Genomic DNA, 18,781 nt, shown 5'->3' with positions numbered 1-18,781 from the left:
AAATTAGAAAATAGAATTCTAGAATTGAATTGAAATTAAATTCATTCTATTTCAATTGAAAATGTTGTATAGAGTTGATAGCTGTAAAATTAATTTTTTGATGAAATTTATTTTATTTTAATTAAAAATTCGGTGTAGAGTTGATTGCTGTGATACTATTGCTGTCTGTTGAGACCAGGAATGGAAGCAGCTCCAAGCACCCAAATAAAAGTCAATTCTTTCATCTTGACTCCATGAAAGGGGGTTGTGGGAGGGAGAGTGGCATGAACTTTGACTTTGAAGCATTGGTCAAAGTTCTTGTTGTGTTCCGAGCCATGGGTAGGGATGGGTAGGGAAGTATTATTTTTTGAAGGAAGCCCTGTGATTGATCCGGAGGTTTAGGGCAGTGGTGGATTCACCTATGTAGAAGGCAGGACAGAAGTTGCAGGAGAGGAAGTAGATGCAATTACAGTATTGATGGATTTGATGGGTTTAGTTGGTGATAGGACTGGTAGAGGAAATAGAGGGATCAGTGATAGGACAGGTTTTACAGCGGGGGCGTTAGCAGGGTAGGGTACCAGGTGGAGTTGGGATTTCATCAGAGGTGAGTTTTTACTGAAAATTTTCTTGGGGTTGGGAGGCTGCTTATAAATGAGGGTGGATGGTTGCTGGAAAAGGTATTTGGTAGAGGGATTGGAGGAGATGACATGGAACAGATCTTTAAGAACAGGTTTGAGGTTTTCGATTCCAGGTAAGTAGGTGGTACAGAGCTTTGTTTTTGAGGGATTTGGGAATTTTTCGTGGCTGGATTAGTGTCATAAGCTAAATGACTAAAGACATGAGCGTAATACACTCTTTAAAACATCAGGGCTCACAATACAGTAACATCTACTCACATACTCAACACTTTGAAAAGGAAAGTTTGATCTGTCATATTTTTCATGTACTAATTTATTTCATTTCATTTATGTAAAATGTATAAGTAGGTTATCTTTAAATCTGAATTTTTTTTTTTTAAGATTACGTCCTAAAGACTCCAGTCATGGAGTATAAGACAAGTCATGTTATTACATAATAATTCTAACACTAAGTAGTTCAACCTAGTTTAGGTTTGAAAGGAATTCTTGTACACTATAAAAAGCTCTATCAACTAAATATTTTTTAATTTGTTTTTTGAAAATCTTCAAATCATCATTACTTTTCAAGATTTGAGGTAGCTTGTTATAAAATTTCCTACCAATATAATCTGGTTTTTGTTCAAATAACCTACTATTGTGACCCATTATATGATAATCTGCTCTGTTTCACGTATTATACTCATGAACATCTGAATTCTGGATCACACCACTCGTTTTCACATGCATTACAACTTCATATACATACAAAGATGGCACAGTTAATAGACCAAGCTTTTTAAATAAAGGCCTACAAGAGTCTAACCTATTCACTTTCTCTATACATCTGAGTGCCTTCTTTTGAATCTTAAACACTCTGTCCATATTTTGTTGAGATGAATTACCCCATACTAAAATAGCATACCTAATATGAGATAGTATAAGTCCATGGTAAGCAGTTAACAGTAGTTTTTTATCATTCAGCCTAGCAAGCTGCCGCAGGACAAATACCCCAGATGATATTTTATTACATATCCTCTCAATGTAAGGATGCCATGTTAATTTCCTGTCCAATAAAATTCCCAAGAATGCTACTTTCTCTTCTTGGTCTAATTCATTTTCCTCTACAAACACATTTATTTCTCTATCCTCTACTGAATTATATTTACTTTTGAATTGTAGGAATTGACATTTCTTACTATTTATTGTTAATTGCCTTTGCTTCAAGAATTGGACAATTGACTGTACTCCAGTAAAAGCATTTATTTCTAGACTATCTAATAAATAATTGTTAAAGATAAGCGATGTGTCATCAGCAAACAACAGAGCTCTGTGATCTTTTAACTCTTTTGGTAATTGGTTCACATACAACAGAAACAGTAAGGGGCCCAGAATTGAGCCTTGAGGTACTCCAGCCTGGACCTCCAGTTTTTGAGATTTAATTTTTACTATTTCATTCCCATCCACCTTGGTAAGCTCAACACACTGGTTTCTACCTATGAGATATGATTCAAACCATTTTAGTTCTATACCATTCACACCTACAGTTTTTAGTATTTCCAATAATATTCTATGGTTCACACAATCAAAAGCTTTGGATAAATCAAGAAATATTGCGGCTGCCTTCTCACCTGAATCTATTATATCTATTAGTCTTTCAACAAGGGATACTATTGCAGTCTTAGTAGATTTCCCTTTCTGGAACCCATGCTGTTCATCACATATGAAATTAATTTCTTCCAGGTGCATCAATAGCCTATTTAAAACTACTCTTTCAAAAATTTTACTTATTACATTTAGAATACTAATGGGTCTATAATTTTCAACTCTTTCAGAATCACCGCTCTTGAAAATTGGCAAAATTTTTCCTTGTTTCAGATCATCAGGGAGAATACCCTGCTCTAGTGAAGTATTAAGGAGATGCAATAAAGGGTCCAGTAATTCATTTTCACATTCTTTTAAAATTTTGCTTGAGACCCCATCCAATCCTACTGTTTTTTTGTTATTCAAATTTTTTATTATTCTTGACAACTCATCTCTTGATAATGGATGAAATTTAAATACCTTTTCAATTGGCTCAGCATTTAATGTAGTTGTATTATAAGTATTAGTGTTCAGTGACTTTTGGAGATTATATGCAACCTGTTGATAATACTTATTGAAAAAGTTACAAATGTCTACACTATCATCCATATAATTTCCATGTTCATCGATTATCCTAGGGACATTAGTAACTGTATCTTTTTGAGCTGCTCTCCTATTTCTATTAATTACCTCCCAAACAGCAGAGTTAAAATTGGTACTAGTTGTTAATATTTCAGCTGTTTTCTTACACTTAGCTTTCCTCACTTCTTTTGCATAGTTTTTCTTTAGACATTTGTATTTGACTTCACTCGGAACATCCCTCACTAATTTAAATTCCTCATAAGCTTCCCTAACAATATTTCTTTGAGTAAGAATATCTTCAGTTATCCATTCATCTACTTTGTTTAATTTACTTTTTACTTTGACTTTTTTTATTGGACAGCATACACTAATGTGAAATCTTAGAGTATCAATGAATTGCTTATATTTGTAATTTAGGTTACAACTGTTATAAACACTACTCCAATTTTCTTGAAGCAGTTCCTGCTTCAAACAATTTATATTTCCTAGCTCATATTGCTGAATTTCTTTCACAAAAGTTTTTTTTCTGCTTGGATTCTGGCCCTGCAACTTAACATCTAAAATTTGATAGTTATGATCTGATAGATCTGAGCTACCTAACCTGACATTACAACCTTCTAAATTTGTGAGGATATTATCAATAATTGTCTGTGAAGTTCGAGTTACTCTTGTATATTCGTGGACCTTAATTTCTAAATTATTCATATTGATAATATCTCTAATATCCTCTGTCATTTTATCCTGCCTGGCAAAATCGGTATTGAAATCTCCTACTACTATAACATTTGTGAAATGAGCGGTTGTAATTTCCAAAAGTGTATGGAGCAGCTCACAAAATTTTTGCCAGTCTCCATTTGGTGACCTATAGATACCTAACACTGCTACCTCAAATCGATCATCAATTTTTAACCTTAGTCCCATCACCTCTAAATCCATCTCAACAGAAAATCTCTTAACAAAATCCAGTTCATAAGTTTGGGTATGTTTAGCATTGCTAGTGAATATACATACACCACCACTTCTATGAGCTATTCTACAAAATTCTGATCTCAGTGAATAGCCTGGAATCCTAACTTGATTTATTTCCTTTATTTTTAAGCCATGCTCTGTGAAAATAACAATGTCAGGATCCTCCTGTTTAAGAAATACTTCTAATCTGTCAATTTTGTTGCGAAGATACTGAATATTTTGATGATAAATACTAAAAACCTTACCATCTTGTGCTACTCTATCTCTAGCATTTGTAGCTATTTCCCTTTCCCTGTTTTGAGCCAATTTACTAAAAAATCGTTATTTGTTTTTTTGACTGTTTTTAAACCAGAGGATTGCAAACGGCTTTCAATCAGCTCTGCCAATCTATTACAAAAGATTACTTTGCCAGATCGATTTAGATGCAACCCATGATTAGTGAAGTTATGTCTTTTCAGCCTTTCATTTAGAAAACAAATCCCCAGTTGTTTAGAATTCTTATTTTTTAGGCTGTTGATTGTATTATGGATTGATTTGTTTGTCGAATTGATTGCTTTATTTAATTCTGGCCTATCAAACCTATTAGGAATAGTACTTATTATTAAGTTTGTTTTTTTGCTGAGTGGCACAATTTCCTTGATTTTTTCTGTTACTTGAGGAAGATGATTCAAGTTAGGTTCATTTATATTATTTGAGCCACCCAGTACAATTAGATAGTCATTTTCATCAAAGTCTTTAGTTTGTTCCCTAGCTGACTCTACAACTGCATTAATTGATACACTTGGCTTGAAAAAACATTGGACATCAAATTTATTTTTCAATCTTTTATCAAGGAGATCACTGCAATCACGTCCATGACTGGACGTCAGTAGCAGAACTATCTTTATTTCCCTCAGCTATATTTTTGGTTGCTGTCTTCAAAACCTCACTGTACGTTTTATTTCGACCATTTTCAGAGCATTTCCCATCATTTAGGTTAGATTCTATTTTTTTGCATTTGGACGGAGGTTCTATCATACATTTAGCATTATCAAATTTAGATTTTAGTTTCTTTATTTCCTCCGACATAAGACTACATTGATTTTTTAGATTTAGTATTTCTTTTTTATGGTCTTCATCTTGTAATTTTATAATCAGTTCCAAAGATTTAATTTCTTCTACCATCCCTAACCTTTCTTCCTCAGACGTTTTTAGAGTTACTTCTAATTGGTTTTTTAAATTAGTGTGGCTACTTTGTAGTTGAGCAACTTTTTCGGCTAAAGTAGTTTGAGGAACTGGGGTTTTTGGTTTTGGCGTTTTTGAATTTTGGTTTTGGGAACGTGTAAGTACTCCCGCTATGTGTACATTTCTATTAATAACCTTCGGTGTTCTACTTGAGCTCATCTTCCTATCTAAGAAATTATATTACTTGCAATAATAATAATTGATTTATAAATGATAGGATTTGAATTTGGTTATAATTTTAGTCAAGTAAACTATCTATGTTTATTTTTAAATCTGGAAAACCTAACCTCAAAATAACCTCTAAACGATGTTTGGCTTATAAAATAGAATTAAGAATTAAAATCTAAAACAAAATGATAAAACGTGATCAAGAAACAATTAATAATGAAATTAATACAAAATTTGTACTTATCCGTGACTATTTATAACACAAAATCTTCCAAAACCCAGGAGCGAAATTATGTATGACTTTCATTCACAACCTCAAGGTCATACCTCCAGGTCATACTCAAGGTCATTTGCTGTTAATCTTGAAAAACTAGTAGATATTTTGATATCATACATAGTTTTTTTTAAGGCTAACTGCAAATTTGTGTGATATTCTCTGGACAAACTCCTATGTAGTCTTCTGGAATCGCTATAATTATATCAACCTTAAGGGCCGGTTTCCGAGCTCGGGATTTAAATTAGCTAAGTTCTAGATTTTAAACAGCTGGAGTAGAAAATTGGCTTTCCGAAACGAGGTGTAGTCACAGTTTTTATGACAATCTTTATTTTCTCATTTCTATCATTGGAAACGTTTTCCCTTGACGAAATTAAACGTTCCTAAATAATTTAAAATGGCTGGAACTTTACACTATTTTCTCTTTATTTCATTTTGTGTTAAATTTTCTAGTTTTTCAAAATTTAATTGAGACGTGATTATGACTACGCCCCGTTTCGGAAAGCCAATTTTCTGACTCCAGCTGTTTATAGTCTAGAACTTAGCTAAATCCCGAGCTCGGAACCCGGCCCTTAAATGGTTTGAGATATCAACGTGTGGCTTTCGCGATTTATTTTCCTTGATATTCTGAATCGAAATCATGTATCATAATTTGACCACTTTCCCATTTAAAAATGAAATTGGATTCATAATAGCGGTTCCAAGATGGAGGAACAAAATGTTTAAGTGACAGAAAAGTAGTTTTTGGTTCTAATAGGATCCCAAATGAAACCTACTGTCAAATTAAATTATCCTTGTAATAGATATATTAGGCTGCTTCTATAGTTTTCACCAAACCTGTATATCTATCTGATCTCTAATGCCAAGAAAATGTTATAGAAATTTTAATGCACTTTAATTTCTAAAATTAATGTAAACTTAATTATTGGTGTTTGATTTTGCATGCAAATAGTAGCAGATTAAATAGCTTACACATCGAGCTACGTGTATGTATACAACTTTAATGCATAAGTTAATCATTACTTACTTACTTGAATACTTGAGGTCGTTGCCAATGACTGGGGCTTCCAGATAGGCAGTGTCGGAATTCTCAATAAAAATAACCTACATGGTCATTCACACTGTGGAGGTGCTTGACTATAAAATAGGTCTATTAAAATAGGCTATACCTAACTAGAAATTACACTTTATTTGATGTAACTTAAAATAACGTTTCTAACTGAAAAATTAATGTTCTTTCGTCAAGTAAGCACTGGAGAATCTTAGAAGGTTGTGGGATACCGTACTTCCCTTCTCACCATTTCGTATGCGTATTTTGTAACACTCGGTCGTGCGTTAATGTATGTTCCTTGGTTTATAATTAATTGCATAAATATCATTATCAGCTTTTAGTACCATTAAAACCTCTTTGGTAACTCAATACAAAATATGGAAACGAATGCTAATTCCTTGCTACACCTATAAAAATAATCTAATGATAAGTGTATTCTTTGAACTTGAGACAGTTTTAAAGTGTTTCATCCCAACTTAATCATTTTTAAATATAACTGTTGTATTACATGGTATTACCACTTTTGGCGTGACATAAAAGCAAGTTCATTAATTATTCCAGGATCTACTCAATAAATTAATTTGTATGTATGTAGGCTACGATCAATTGAATGAGAATGAAAAAAAATTTAAACAGCCAGTCAAGACCAAATACTGTAAGAATAATCATTTCAAGAATGGGATACGACAATCAGTGAAAATCTTGGCATGCTAAACATGACTTAAGAATTTATTTTCTGTTTCTTCCAATTCATATCCACTTAGAAAATCAAACCATATCCAAATTTCTGTCAAATGACGTACCGTACGCTAGGGCTACAACTGTAGGCTATAGATATTTAGTAGCAAATATCAATAGAATTATTCAAAACAAGAATTTATTGTTCAACTCATAATACTAATTCGAGAATAGTAACAAAGACAAAATAACTCCACTACCTACACACAATTATTATTTAAAAAGATGGGGAGCAAGAGCAATCATTAGAAGTCAAAACAAAGAACAGCTGATGATCTTCTTTGTCACTTCAGCTGAGTATTGGCAGTGGGGAATAAAATGAACAAAGGATACAATTTTATAACATCGGTGTCCATTCGACGTTTTCCAGCACTTGGAGAAGACATTTTTGGAATTTAGAATATGAAACACAGTAATCACTGCCCAGAACAAGTATGTAATGGCTCACTTAAACTGAAAACAGGATCGAATCGAATTACTGTTCTCTTCAGGCTTCAGCAGCTGTTTTAGCCACTGAACTCTATACTAACTGGAATGGACTAGCAACACAAAGAAAGTGAGGCAGCTGGTAAAGATAGGCAACCCGCATTGCTGTGGGATTCGTCGTTTTGTAACACATTGGCTCTTATGGGAAAATGCATTGCACAGTTTCAATTTCTATTTTACTTCTATATTGTATGTCTTATTCCATGGAAGCGTTATTTTTCCTTAATTAAGCAGTTAAGCAGTTAATTGTTAACTTTTTTAGAGCAAAAATAATGAAACAGGTTGAATATGAATAATGAAAAGATTTTTTTCATTTGTGACTGCAGTAGTTTTAGCATTGTCAACTTTTCACAAGCAAGGGAATAACTTTGGGCCAGATTTCAGAGAAGCGTATCATTCATCAATTTTTATTTATTAAACAAGGACAAATATAAACTGTCATGAAATGATTGGGAATGAAAAAACAGGTTCATAGTCCTTATTATTCCAATCCCGAATGTTGTTCGTACACGCAGTCCAAAGGAGGGCTGTGTTTAATTGAAACTATTAAACACAGTCTTATGTTTATTTTGATAGGATATACTATTGTTTTTTGGATTATATGATTTATTGTTACTGTTAAAGGAAATATTTATGATTTATTGTTCAAGGAAATATCTCAATTTAATAATATATGCCTACTTACAGCAGGCTATGAATGTAGAATATTATTTAGGTGTGCATTGGTGTAATTTCAAATGATATAAGAGTGGGAGTTTCAGAAATGAAGCAAATAACGAAGAAACATTTTATTATATTATATGACTATGATAAGCAAACAGTAAAATATGCTACATAATTACCATAGTAAAATGAACAATTTGAAATTAAAAGGTTTCAAAAATTAATTACAATTCAGCTGATAATAATCTCATATTTTTTACAATAAAAGTAGGTAAATAAAATGACTTATGTGGACTCATGATGATTAAATAACACAGGATTATTGAATATGTAATGATGGCAATATACTAGGTATTCTGATAACATTTCAAATCATGTAAGTGTGGGAGTTTCAGAAATGATGCAAAGAAATCTATGAAGAAACATTTATATTAATTGCATTATAATTATGACTATATGATAAGCGAACAGTAAAATATGCTTAATAATTATTATAATATTGTAAATTGAACGATTATTTATTTGAAACGGAAAGTTTCCAAAAATTAATCACAATTCAGCTGATAGCAATATCATATTTTTCAAAATAAAAGTAGGTACCTAAAATAAATTATGTCATCTCTTGATGATAACACAGAATTATTAATCATTTATATTTATTCTTTTTTGAATAAGGATTTATTTGTTCTTTAACTATGTTTTTCATTTTAGATGCTACAAAGTAGGCCTAAATTTTCAATTAGCATAGAAACTATCACCGTATACTATGAATATATAACCAAATATGTTGTTTTATTTTTGGTCAAATAAACTGACCAATATAGAAAAAAGTATTGGAAATGTAGGCCTATAAGGTTCCTTCAAATTAATCAATAGACTAAAAATGTTTGACTTACCTGAGAAATGGTATTTCATTTCCTTTAACATGCCCATTATTCTTGCATCCAAATGCAACACAATACATCACCATTTCTCGGTCGTATTTTTGTTCAATTCTACGCATTTTACGACAAATACATCACAATATTAAAGAGAAAAGGTTGTGATCTAATACTGATAGCCCTAATACTCATTCAAATCCTTTTTTCAACTTTAAAAATGAAAAATCGTACTCAAGAGCTGCAACAACCTGCTTAAATGTATGAGTATGAGAGAGAAGGGAATCCCACACGGTAGGCCTGTCTCACTCACTCCGCCTTACACACTTTTTGCTGTAGCTTAGCATTGGACAGCCCGTTCCAGTTAGTATAGAGTTCACTGGTTTTAGCAGGAATTTGTCTTCAATGAGGCCAACCAACAGATCCAATTTATCTTTCACTCAACCTACAATTTCACCCAATGTTTCGGAATCGTGTAAAGCCCGGTCTACACGACAACGATATTAGCGCAAGCCTGCCAGGTTTGTAGACGGGAGATCGCTGTAAATTTCTGAGGTTTGAAGGTTTGTGCTTTCTTCCATCAATCTCAGCTAGGTTGGCGTCAATTTTTCTAGGAAACGATTATGTCTCATCTATCAATCAAAACCTTAATCGCTTCAAAATGAAGATAGAGAATTCGCGATTTCAGAATCGGATTCAGCACCCTCAAATTAAATATAAGCTAGGTAAATTCTCAAAAATACTCGAAAACAAGGGAGATTTTTTGATGGATAATAATATCTTATATACTCAATAGTTAAAGATGTAGTCACAGCCGTATTGGCTGTGAATTTTTTGTCTTTGCAGCTTTAATATAATAAGATTCATGCTTTACTTGATAAGCAGTATTCTTGATTATTATTATTGAGGAGAAGAAGAAGTGGGAGGAGGAGGAGGAGATGGATGAGGAGAAAGAGTAGGTGAATGAGGAGGAGAGGATGAGGAGGTGAAGGAGGAGTAGGTGGAGGAGGAGGAAGAAGAGGAGAAGGAGGAGGAATAGTTGGAGGAGAAGGAGAAGGTGGAGGAGGAAGAGGAGTAGTTGGGAAGAGGAGGAATAGTTGGAGGAGGAAGAAGAGTGAGGTGAGAAGGAGTAGGTGTGCGAGGAGGAGGTGTAGGTGGAGGAGGAGGAAGAGGTGAAGGTGGAGGAGGAAGAGGAGGAGGTGAAGGAGTTGAGGAGGAGGAGGAAGAGTAGGGTAAGGAGGAGTAGGTGGGGGAGAAGGAGTAGTAGATGAGTAGGTGAAGGAGGAGTAGTTGGGGGAGGAGGAGGAAATAAGGAGGAGGAAATAAGGAGGAGGAGAAGGAGGAGTGGTGAGGAGGAGGAGGAGGAGGAGGCTTGAGTTACTATTCATCTCAAGTTTATAAACACTTCAAAAACTTAGTATAGAATTTATATATGGTTTAGTTCATGATACAAGTTTGTGTTAAAGTTGGTGTCATGTGAACAGAGGTTTGAGCAAACTTGGCTCAAAGCCAGATTTGCTTAAATATTGGTGTCCTGTAGGCAGGCACGGCCCTAGGGACTTTGCCGCCCTGGGCGAGATCGGCATACTGCCCCCCGCAAGTATTCCGTTTTTAATTGTTAATTCCGGGTTCCACCCCTCCTTGAACGATCGCCTAAGGCCAGTTACACATTGGGCGGTTTCTGCCGGGGCGGTAATTTCGCCGTCGCCGCCGTTCGAGCAGTAGTCTATGGACTTGAATGGAAGCTTACACACTGGGCGGCAGAAACGGCGCACGGCTATATTGCCGTTGGCGGCAGCTGTGCAGCCGTCCACTGCCACTGCGGCTGGCAGTGTTTTTGCCGCTCTTGTCTACATAGTTGCGTATGTGACCAAATGGGCATTAACATATTTGGCGGTTGTCTACCGTTGCCGCTGATCAGTCATCTTTCCCAGTTGCTCCAAGTCAGAGGTCTTTGGAAATCAGCCTTTCAATTTGTGTCTTTTTGTAAAGTTGTTTATAACATTTATTTATTGTTTTAAGTGTTTGTGGTTGACGAGTGTGAGAAAATGAGTAAGTTAATAGGCAATGAGTTGTTAATATCATTTGTAGAACAGAGGCCAGTTTTGTGGGACAAAACCCTCAACATAATTAAGGATCGAGATGCAACAAGGAATGCGTGGAAGGAAGTGTGTTTGGAGATGAGGGGGGATTTTGAAACTCTGGATGACAAGGAAAAACCTGTAATATGTTGTATATCACTGTCGATTTGATAAAAACGTTCATTTCAATGAATCCAAGCAAGGCGATTTCTCTGCTGTCCTCTATTCCTTCGACGGTACAACAAAAGTGGTAAAAGTTGTTGCCTTTCCATTTGAAGTTGAACACTTAATAATATAATTATACTTTAGAAAAATGTGCAAAATACAATTAACTGAACACTCATGAAACAGAGAAGTCACAACACGTTCGTGATGAAGAACTACAAGAATTATTTTGGCTACTGATCATATGTGGCGGTAAATTTGCCGCTCGATGTTTGGCGGTATTTTTTCCGCTGAATGTGTAGGCTCGACTTTTTTTCGAGGCGGCGACGGCAGTTTTGCCGCTGCGGCAGAAACCGCCCAGTGTGTAACCAGCATTACTATTGTGTCTCCGCTGTGATGCGACACCACAGAGTCTCAGTAAACTCTGAAAAATTATGTTCAACAATATTTATTGACATTTAAACAAATATTTGACAAATAATATAAATATTGGGGAACAGTAAAGTCCAGTCAATATAGGCATAAAAATGGGGGTTTGGTTGCAATTTATATCGTAGTTCTGATTTTTTAATATTTTATTTGGATACATGATGTACATGAGAGAGGTTCAGAGCCGAATTCTTCATGTAAAATTCCCTTGTGTAGATACAGAGTGGCCCAAAAAGTTTGTATTTTAGGTTCATTTTCCAGTTTTCAGATATTTCCGGCAAAATCAGTGATCGGACAGAAAAATTTGCTCTTGCTTTTTTTAAGATCATAAAATTCTGAATGAAATGAAATCTTTTGGAACTCTCTATCTCCAATGAGTACTGAGTTATGATTCTTCAAATATGAGTGATATTTTAAGAAAAAAATCAATTTTGATCATATTTAGTATTTGATCAACAATATATCCCGATTACAATCTAGATGTAAAATTCAAAATCCCTATGGGCGTAATTTTGTGCTCCAAAATCTGAGACTAGGTAGAGCGCTCTATCTCATATAGATTTTCAGGTTCACTTGACAACAATGCTCATTGTATTGTGAAAAACTCCTCATTTTTAGCTTCAACCATCATCACTATCTATATTGTCCTCACAGTGATATTTCGCACAATGATATAAGCTCATGAGATTATGTTCTATGAGAATCACCTGTTAGTTGCACTTCATTTCGGTATTTCCTAGTGGAGAGGTGCGCGAGGACACGATCAAGGATCGCTTAAGGATCAAGCTATCAAAATGAAGAAGTTTTCTCAGGAAAACATTTTTTTTCAATCATTACTTTCTGAGACATGAGCGCCTAAAGTTTAAATTTTTGGGACAGAACCAAAAATGACCTGTCCCAAAAATTTAAACTTTAGGCGTTCATATCTCATAAAGTAATAATTGGAAGAAAATTTTTCCTAAGAAAACTTTTTCATTTTGATATATACCGGTACGAATCGAAAAACTTTGAAAAATATCACCAGTACAAGAAAGTTTATTTTTAGCCTTCAGCCGTATACTGCAACATAGTATTAGGCCTACTTAACTTGCTAAGTAATTAGAACTACAATTTCTACAAGTTTGTTCAACACACCTGTTTAATTAAGTAGAACTCATCTGACCTTTGCATGGGGAAAATCCTTCACCAATTCTTCAAGATCTGGGGACTGAACTATTTTATGTTCGCTAGACCACTCAGACGTTCCTGGGACATTGTTGTTCTTAGAAAAGTCTTCATTAGCTCGAGGTTGAAAAGCTTCTTATATAATTTTACTATTCACATTATTTTGATATTATGGATTTATTATTTATTTGAATTTTAAAATTTTCCGTTCCTTTAAATTTTCCGCCCCCAAACCTGCCACCCTGGGCGGCCGCCCAGTCTGCCCACCCCTGGGGCCAGGCCTGCCTGTAGGCATAAGGCTCAACTCATACTCTCACAGTAGTGTCAGTTTGTACATACTGCGAGACTTTTTTGCGACTTTTCCCCCCCTCCCACCTCCCCCCGCACCCATCCCACCTTCCCCCCACCACCCCTGCTCCTGCCTCACCTCCCCCGCTCCTGCCACCCCTCTCCTGCCCCCTCCGCCGACCCTTAGAAGGAGAAGAGGCTCTCTCTCTCTCTAGAAGAAGGAGAAGAAGAAGAAGAAGAGGAAGAAGAAGGAGAAGAGGAGGAAGAAGGAGAAGAAGAAGAAGAAGAGGAAGAAGAAGGAGAAGAGGAAGAAGAAGGAGAAGAAGAAGAACAAGAGGAAGAAGAAGGAGAAGAAGAAGGAGAAGATGATAATGATGATACTCTCTCTCTCTCTCTCTCTCTCTCTCTCTGGCTCAGACTCCATGGCATGAAATTGAAGCATTACCCTCAGTTGATGACATGGTCAAGACTTTCGAGAATTGGACTTTGACTCTGTATGACAAACATGCACCTTATGTGACAAGGAGGATTAATAGAAAACGACGAGTACCGTGGATGACTGAAGACATACTTAAGATGATGGGACGTAGAGACAAAGTACATAGAAAATTTAAAAAGACATTTGACTTGGACAGTTTCATAGAGTATAGGAGCCTTAGAAATAGAGTTAAACAGGAATTACGGAACTCAAAGATTAGGTACTTGAATTCGTTTATGACAAACAACAGACAAGACTCTAAATCACTTTGGCAGGGAATAAAAGAATTCGGGCTTGGCAAGCAGAAATCGAATCCACAAATTGACTTAGCTTTGAACAATATAAATGACCATTTCGTTTCACACTCTAACCAACGCGACGAAGTTGTCATTGCTAATCATATCGATGATCTTGAAGAGCAGGTTACAAACTTAGATTTACCAATTACTGATCAATTTCATTTCCATCCAATCTCAAAAGAAGACACTTTCAGAGCAATTCAACGTATTCATAGTAATGCTACGGGTGTTGACAAAATTCCTATTAAATTTATCAAGAAAATGTTATTTGCTGTTTTACCAACCATTACATACATTTTCAACAAGTCTATTGAAGAAGGCATTTTCCCTGAAAACTGGAAGTTTGCTCTGGTTCGCCCTCTAAATAAAGTTCCATCGCCCAATAAAGTTGAGGATTTTAGACCAATCAGTATTTTACCTGCATTGTCCAAAGTGCTAGAAAGACTCATTCATGCTCAAGTTGTAAAATTTCTAGACAACAATAGTGAGCTTCATAACTTTCAATCAGGCTTTAGAAAATTCTATTCAACTGAAACAGCTCTGCTTCGTGTCACTGATGATATAAGGTTAGCTATGGACCAAAGAAAATGCACCATCCTCACCCTATTTGATTTTTCTAAAGCATTTGATACTGTTGATCATACAGTCCTTCTGAATAAGTTGGCTATTCTTGGTTTCAGTCACAACTCGTTAGTTTGGTTTAAATCCTATCTATTAGGTAGGAAACAATGTGTATCTGTCGGTGACAAAAAGTCTACTTGGAAAAACGTTATGCATGGAGTACCACAAGGTTCAATTTTAGGCCCTCTCCTCTTCACTTTGTATGCTAATGACCTTTCTTCCATTATCAAATTCTCCAGTTTCCATACTTATGCAGACGACCTTCAAATATATTTAAGCTGTCCCATAACAAAAATTAACGAAACAGTTGGAATAATGAATCAGGATATCAATTCGATAGTGGAATGGACAAAGAAAAATGGCCTTAAGCTTAATCCCATCAAAACACAGCCCATTATAATTGGATATTCTCGTCTTATAAACAATATTGACTATGAATCGATTCACAAAATTAGTGTAGATGGTAATGACATTCCTTACTGTAGCTCAGTTAAAAATTTAGGCATTATTATGAATAATACTCTTGACTGGTCAGAACAAGTGAACAAAACTTGTAAAAAGGTATTCTCAGCCATGCATGCATTGAAGAAAATGCACGATATCCTCCCTAGAAACATTAAATTATTATTGGTTCAATCTCTCATCTTCCCACATTTAATGTATTGTAATTCTGTTCTTAACGATATGCAAGTCACTCTGAATGATAAACTACAGCGTTGCCAAAATTATTGTCTACGTTTCGTCTACTCTCTCCAACGCCATGATCATATCACCCCAGCCCACATTGCTAGTTCAACATTAAAGCTTCCCGATCAGAGGCTTTTTCGAATAGTCAAGCTTGTTAGAGATATCTTGAAATATGGTAATCCGAACTATTTTAAAGAAGATTTCAAATTTGTCTCCAAAGGTAGGAGGATAGATGCTTCACATACTAGAACCGGAGAAAGTACTTTAAGGATACCCAATCATCGAACTACTATTTTCACAAAATCCTTCTTAGTCAGTGCCTGTTGTGCATGGAATGCACTTCCTGTTTCTATCAGGTCCATCGAGAGCCGAGCGAGCTTCATCCTGACTTTAAAAAAACATCTTTTGGAACAAATGACTGAAACTGTCCGGCCCTAGAACGATCACATGACAACCATCCCCCACCCATCCCACAAATACAAACCTTTAAACCTGTTATAGAACGAATTGTATATATATATTATATAAACTCATGTTATTTCAATTATTCACTGCATACTGCTGTATATTACTGAAAGTTGATTACCCTGATCTACTTTCAGCATACTTCATTTTATTAATCAATTATTAATTATTTGATCTCATCTACCTATATAATTATTTTACTTTATAAATTTTCTGTTTTTTTTCTCTTAAATATTCATATTGATTGAAACTTTCACAATATTTCCATTAATAAATAAATCCTTAGTTTAAATAATGAAATTAACGTTTTGGTAGAGAGTTAGTGGGGAGGATATTTTTAATATTCTTTCCAAAGAATGGACATTGATATGTCCAAACCTCCGCCAATTTATGTAGATGCATAACAATATAATTATTATCTATAGTTATTATATTACAAATTGCTTTTTCATATCATATACAGTTCAACAATTATTTTCTTAGTCTATATAATGTAAATTCATCTATAACTTTGCTGTATTGTAAGCTATTGTATATAAGTGTATAAGACAGTATATATTGTAATCTACATAAATAAAGTACTCAATCAATCAATCAATCAATCAATCTCTCTTGTCATGCTCTAGTTAATATAGTCATGCCTAATTACATTCAGTCATGCTCAATTACATTTGGTCATGGTCTATTTGATGATTAATAGCAGAGAGAGAGATATGTGAGAGAGAGAGAGAGAGAGAGAGAGAGAGAGAGAGAGAGAGAGAGAGAGAGAGAGAGAGAGAGGCAATCTACTGACAGATTTAAGTGAAACGAACTTCTGCCAGATTTAAGTGAAATGAATATCTTACTCTCAGATTTAACTGAAACATGTTCTTGACAACGATGTGAAGTACATGCTGAATTGTGGGTTGTACACACAACGAACATTATATTTTTAATGTTTCCTCAATCATAACTAATGCATAGAATGAACTTGTATATCCAAATACACATGTATCTTTAAACTCTCTAGAGGGTGATCTATGATCTTTTACATTTTTTATCGGCAATGTCATATAAGCATTTCCAGAGATCATTAGAGTTATTAACAATAGCTAATGATTCATCATTATTTGAACAACCATAATGGAAATGTCCGGTTTCTAGTATATCGAGTAATTCAAAAATTTCAGATAGAATTGGAAAGTGAAGATTTTCTGTTTTTGTTAATGCAAGATCACTCACCTCATCACCCATTGAAAATTTAATATTCTTTGCAATTAGATCAAATTCATTGAATGAAATTGTCATCAAGAGATGAGATAGTTTCTTGAACTTTGAAAAGCTATAACAATCAACCATATTTTTCAGTTGAGTGTATGTACAGGTAAAACGTGGTAAGAAACTATTTGAATGAACTTGTATCTGCACACTATACTACACACTTCTATAAATAGCATTGAGCTTCAACGCATGTGAGATCTTTACAGCTCAACTAACAAAGCGATACCGTACTGAACGATTAAACCTAGACATTGCAGGTACAATGGAAAATGAAAACAATCGAGTATACACTAGAAATTTATTTACACAATTCACTACAATTGTTCATCACTTCCTCTTCAATTTTTATTAGTTTACTAACAGACAGTTTATGGGGTCTGTAATAGCATAGATAATCATTTATATCGTTCAAATTCACTGTGTTTAAGAAAATGTCTTTTAGTTGTTTCACCAAATGATGACTTTCATGAGTTAAATGTTTAATTGCAATTTCACAGGCATCATACCAATCAATACACTGCTCTAACCTCATTTCCAATTCACTATCAGCTTGCATCCACTTGCACGGGTCCATGATGAGCAAATGAAGAAACTATACATATGTCGGTACTAATATAGAGAAATTAAACGGTTCCTGTGCCTTCCCTCCAATGCAACATACACAAGCAGTAGGATATTTCAATGCTTGCATACAATAAACACATTGAATTTCTTGTCCGTTATAGAAAAAACCATATCTTGCAAAGTTTTTCTTTTCAGTATTTGAATAGAATTGACATTTTTTCATGCTAAGCATTCTATTGTTTTCGCACATGAAATTTGGAGATGAGTCCATATTTTTCATCATCAAACTATTGTAATGAACCGCCGCGAAGAGCACACAGCGCCCCTGCGGATTGCGATGATGAATTTCACAGGCATTATAACACCAAGAACTTGTAAAGTAGTTAAAATTTGGTTTCTCAATTTCATCCGGTAAACAACATACGTTTTTGTGTAACCTTCTAAGAAACTCAGCTTTCTCTGTACCTTTTGTGTAGATTTTATCATATCCTTCAAGATAAGATATCAATAATTCGTGTGTATAAATAAAATGACCATCTTCCCAGCGTATTTTGTGATAATTGTTCTCTGCCCATGTTACTTGCTTACGCAATTTAGCATTCAATTCCGACTTTGCGAATGGAGACTTGAAATGTAACACAACAAAGCTATTTACCTGATCTAAGATTCCGATTTCTTTCACGATAATTTGATTAGAATTTCCTTTGAACCAATGCATGTTGACTGTTGCAAATTTTCCTACAGGAGAGAGTTTCTTCCTCCTCTTGTGCTGTTTTGTCCTCCTCCATTGTCCTCCTTTGTCCTCCTCCTCCTCCTCCTCCTTCTCCTCCTTCTTCTCCTCCTCCTCCTCCTCCTCCATTCTCCTCCTGTGGTTTAGGTGTACTACATCTTGAGTGATAGTAGAAGAAGTCTTGTTCGGCGTTAAGATCACACTGTGTGTCAATAGATTGTGTTTTCTTCTCAGAATTAGAAGACATTATAGGTGTACTACATCTTGAGTCATAGTAGATGCTGTCTTCCTCCTCCTTATCAAGATCACACTGTATCCCGATAGAGCGTGTTTTCTTCTC

General features: G+C 34.9%; 1 protein-coding gene across 1 annotated transcript in view; it reads right to left on the bottom strand.

Annotated features, from left to right (window-relative positions):
* Positions 1-7,731, bottom strand: part of LOC111058057 (ubiquitin-conjugating enzyme E2 H) — a 36,135-nt gene extending 28,404 nt beyond the window's left edge. Inside the window, exon 1 of the mRNA XM_039443368.1 lies at positions 7,517-7,731. Coding sequence (XP_039299302.1) covers positions 7,517-7,569 — 53 coding nt within the window. The 5' untranslated portion in view covers positions 7,570-7,731. The remainder of the gene's footprint in view (positions 1-7,516) is intronic.
* Between the last annotated feature and the right edge of the window lie 11,050 nt (positions 7,732-18,781).

Source organism: Nilaparvata lugens, chromosome X (assembly GCF_014356525.2).
Source record: "Nilaparvata lugens isolate BPH chromosome X, ASM1435652v1, whole genome shotgun sequence".
Taxonomy (NCBI): Eukaryota; Metazoa; Arthropoda; class Insecta; order Hemiptera; family Delphacidae; genus Nilaparvata; species Nilaparvata lugens.
The sequence above is the reverse complement of the archived record's forward strand: the minus strand, read 5'-3'. Positions and strand labels throughout refer to the sequence as shown.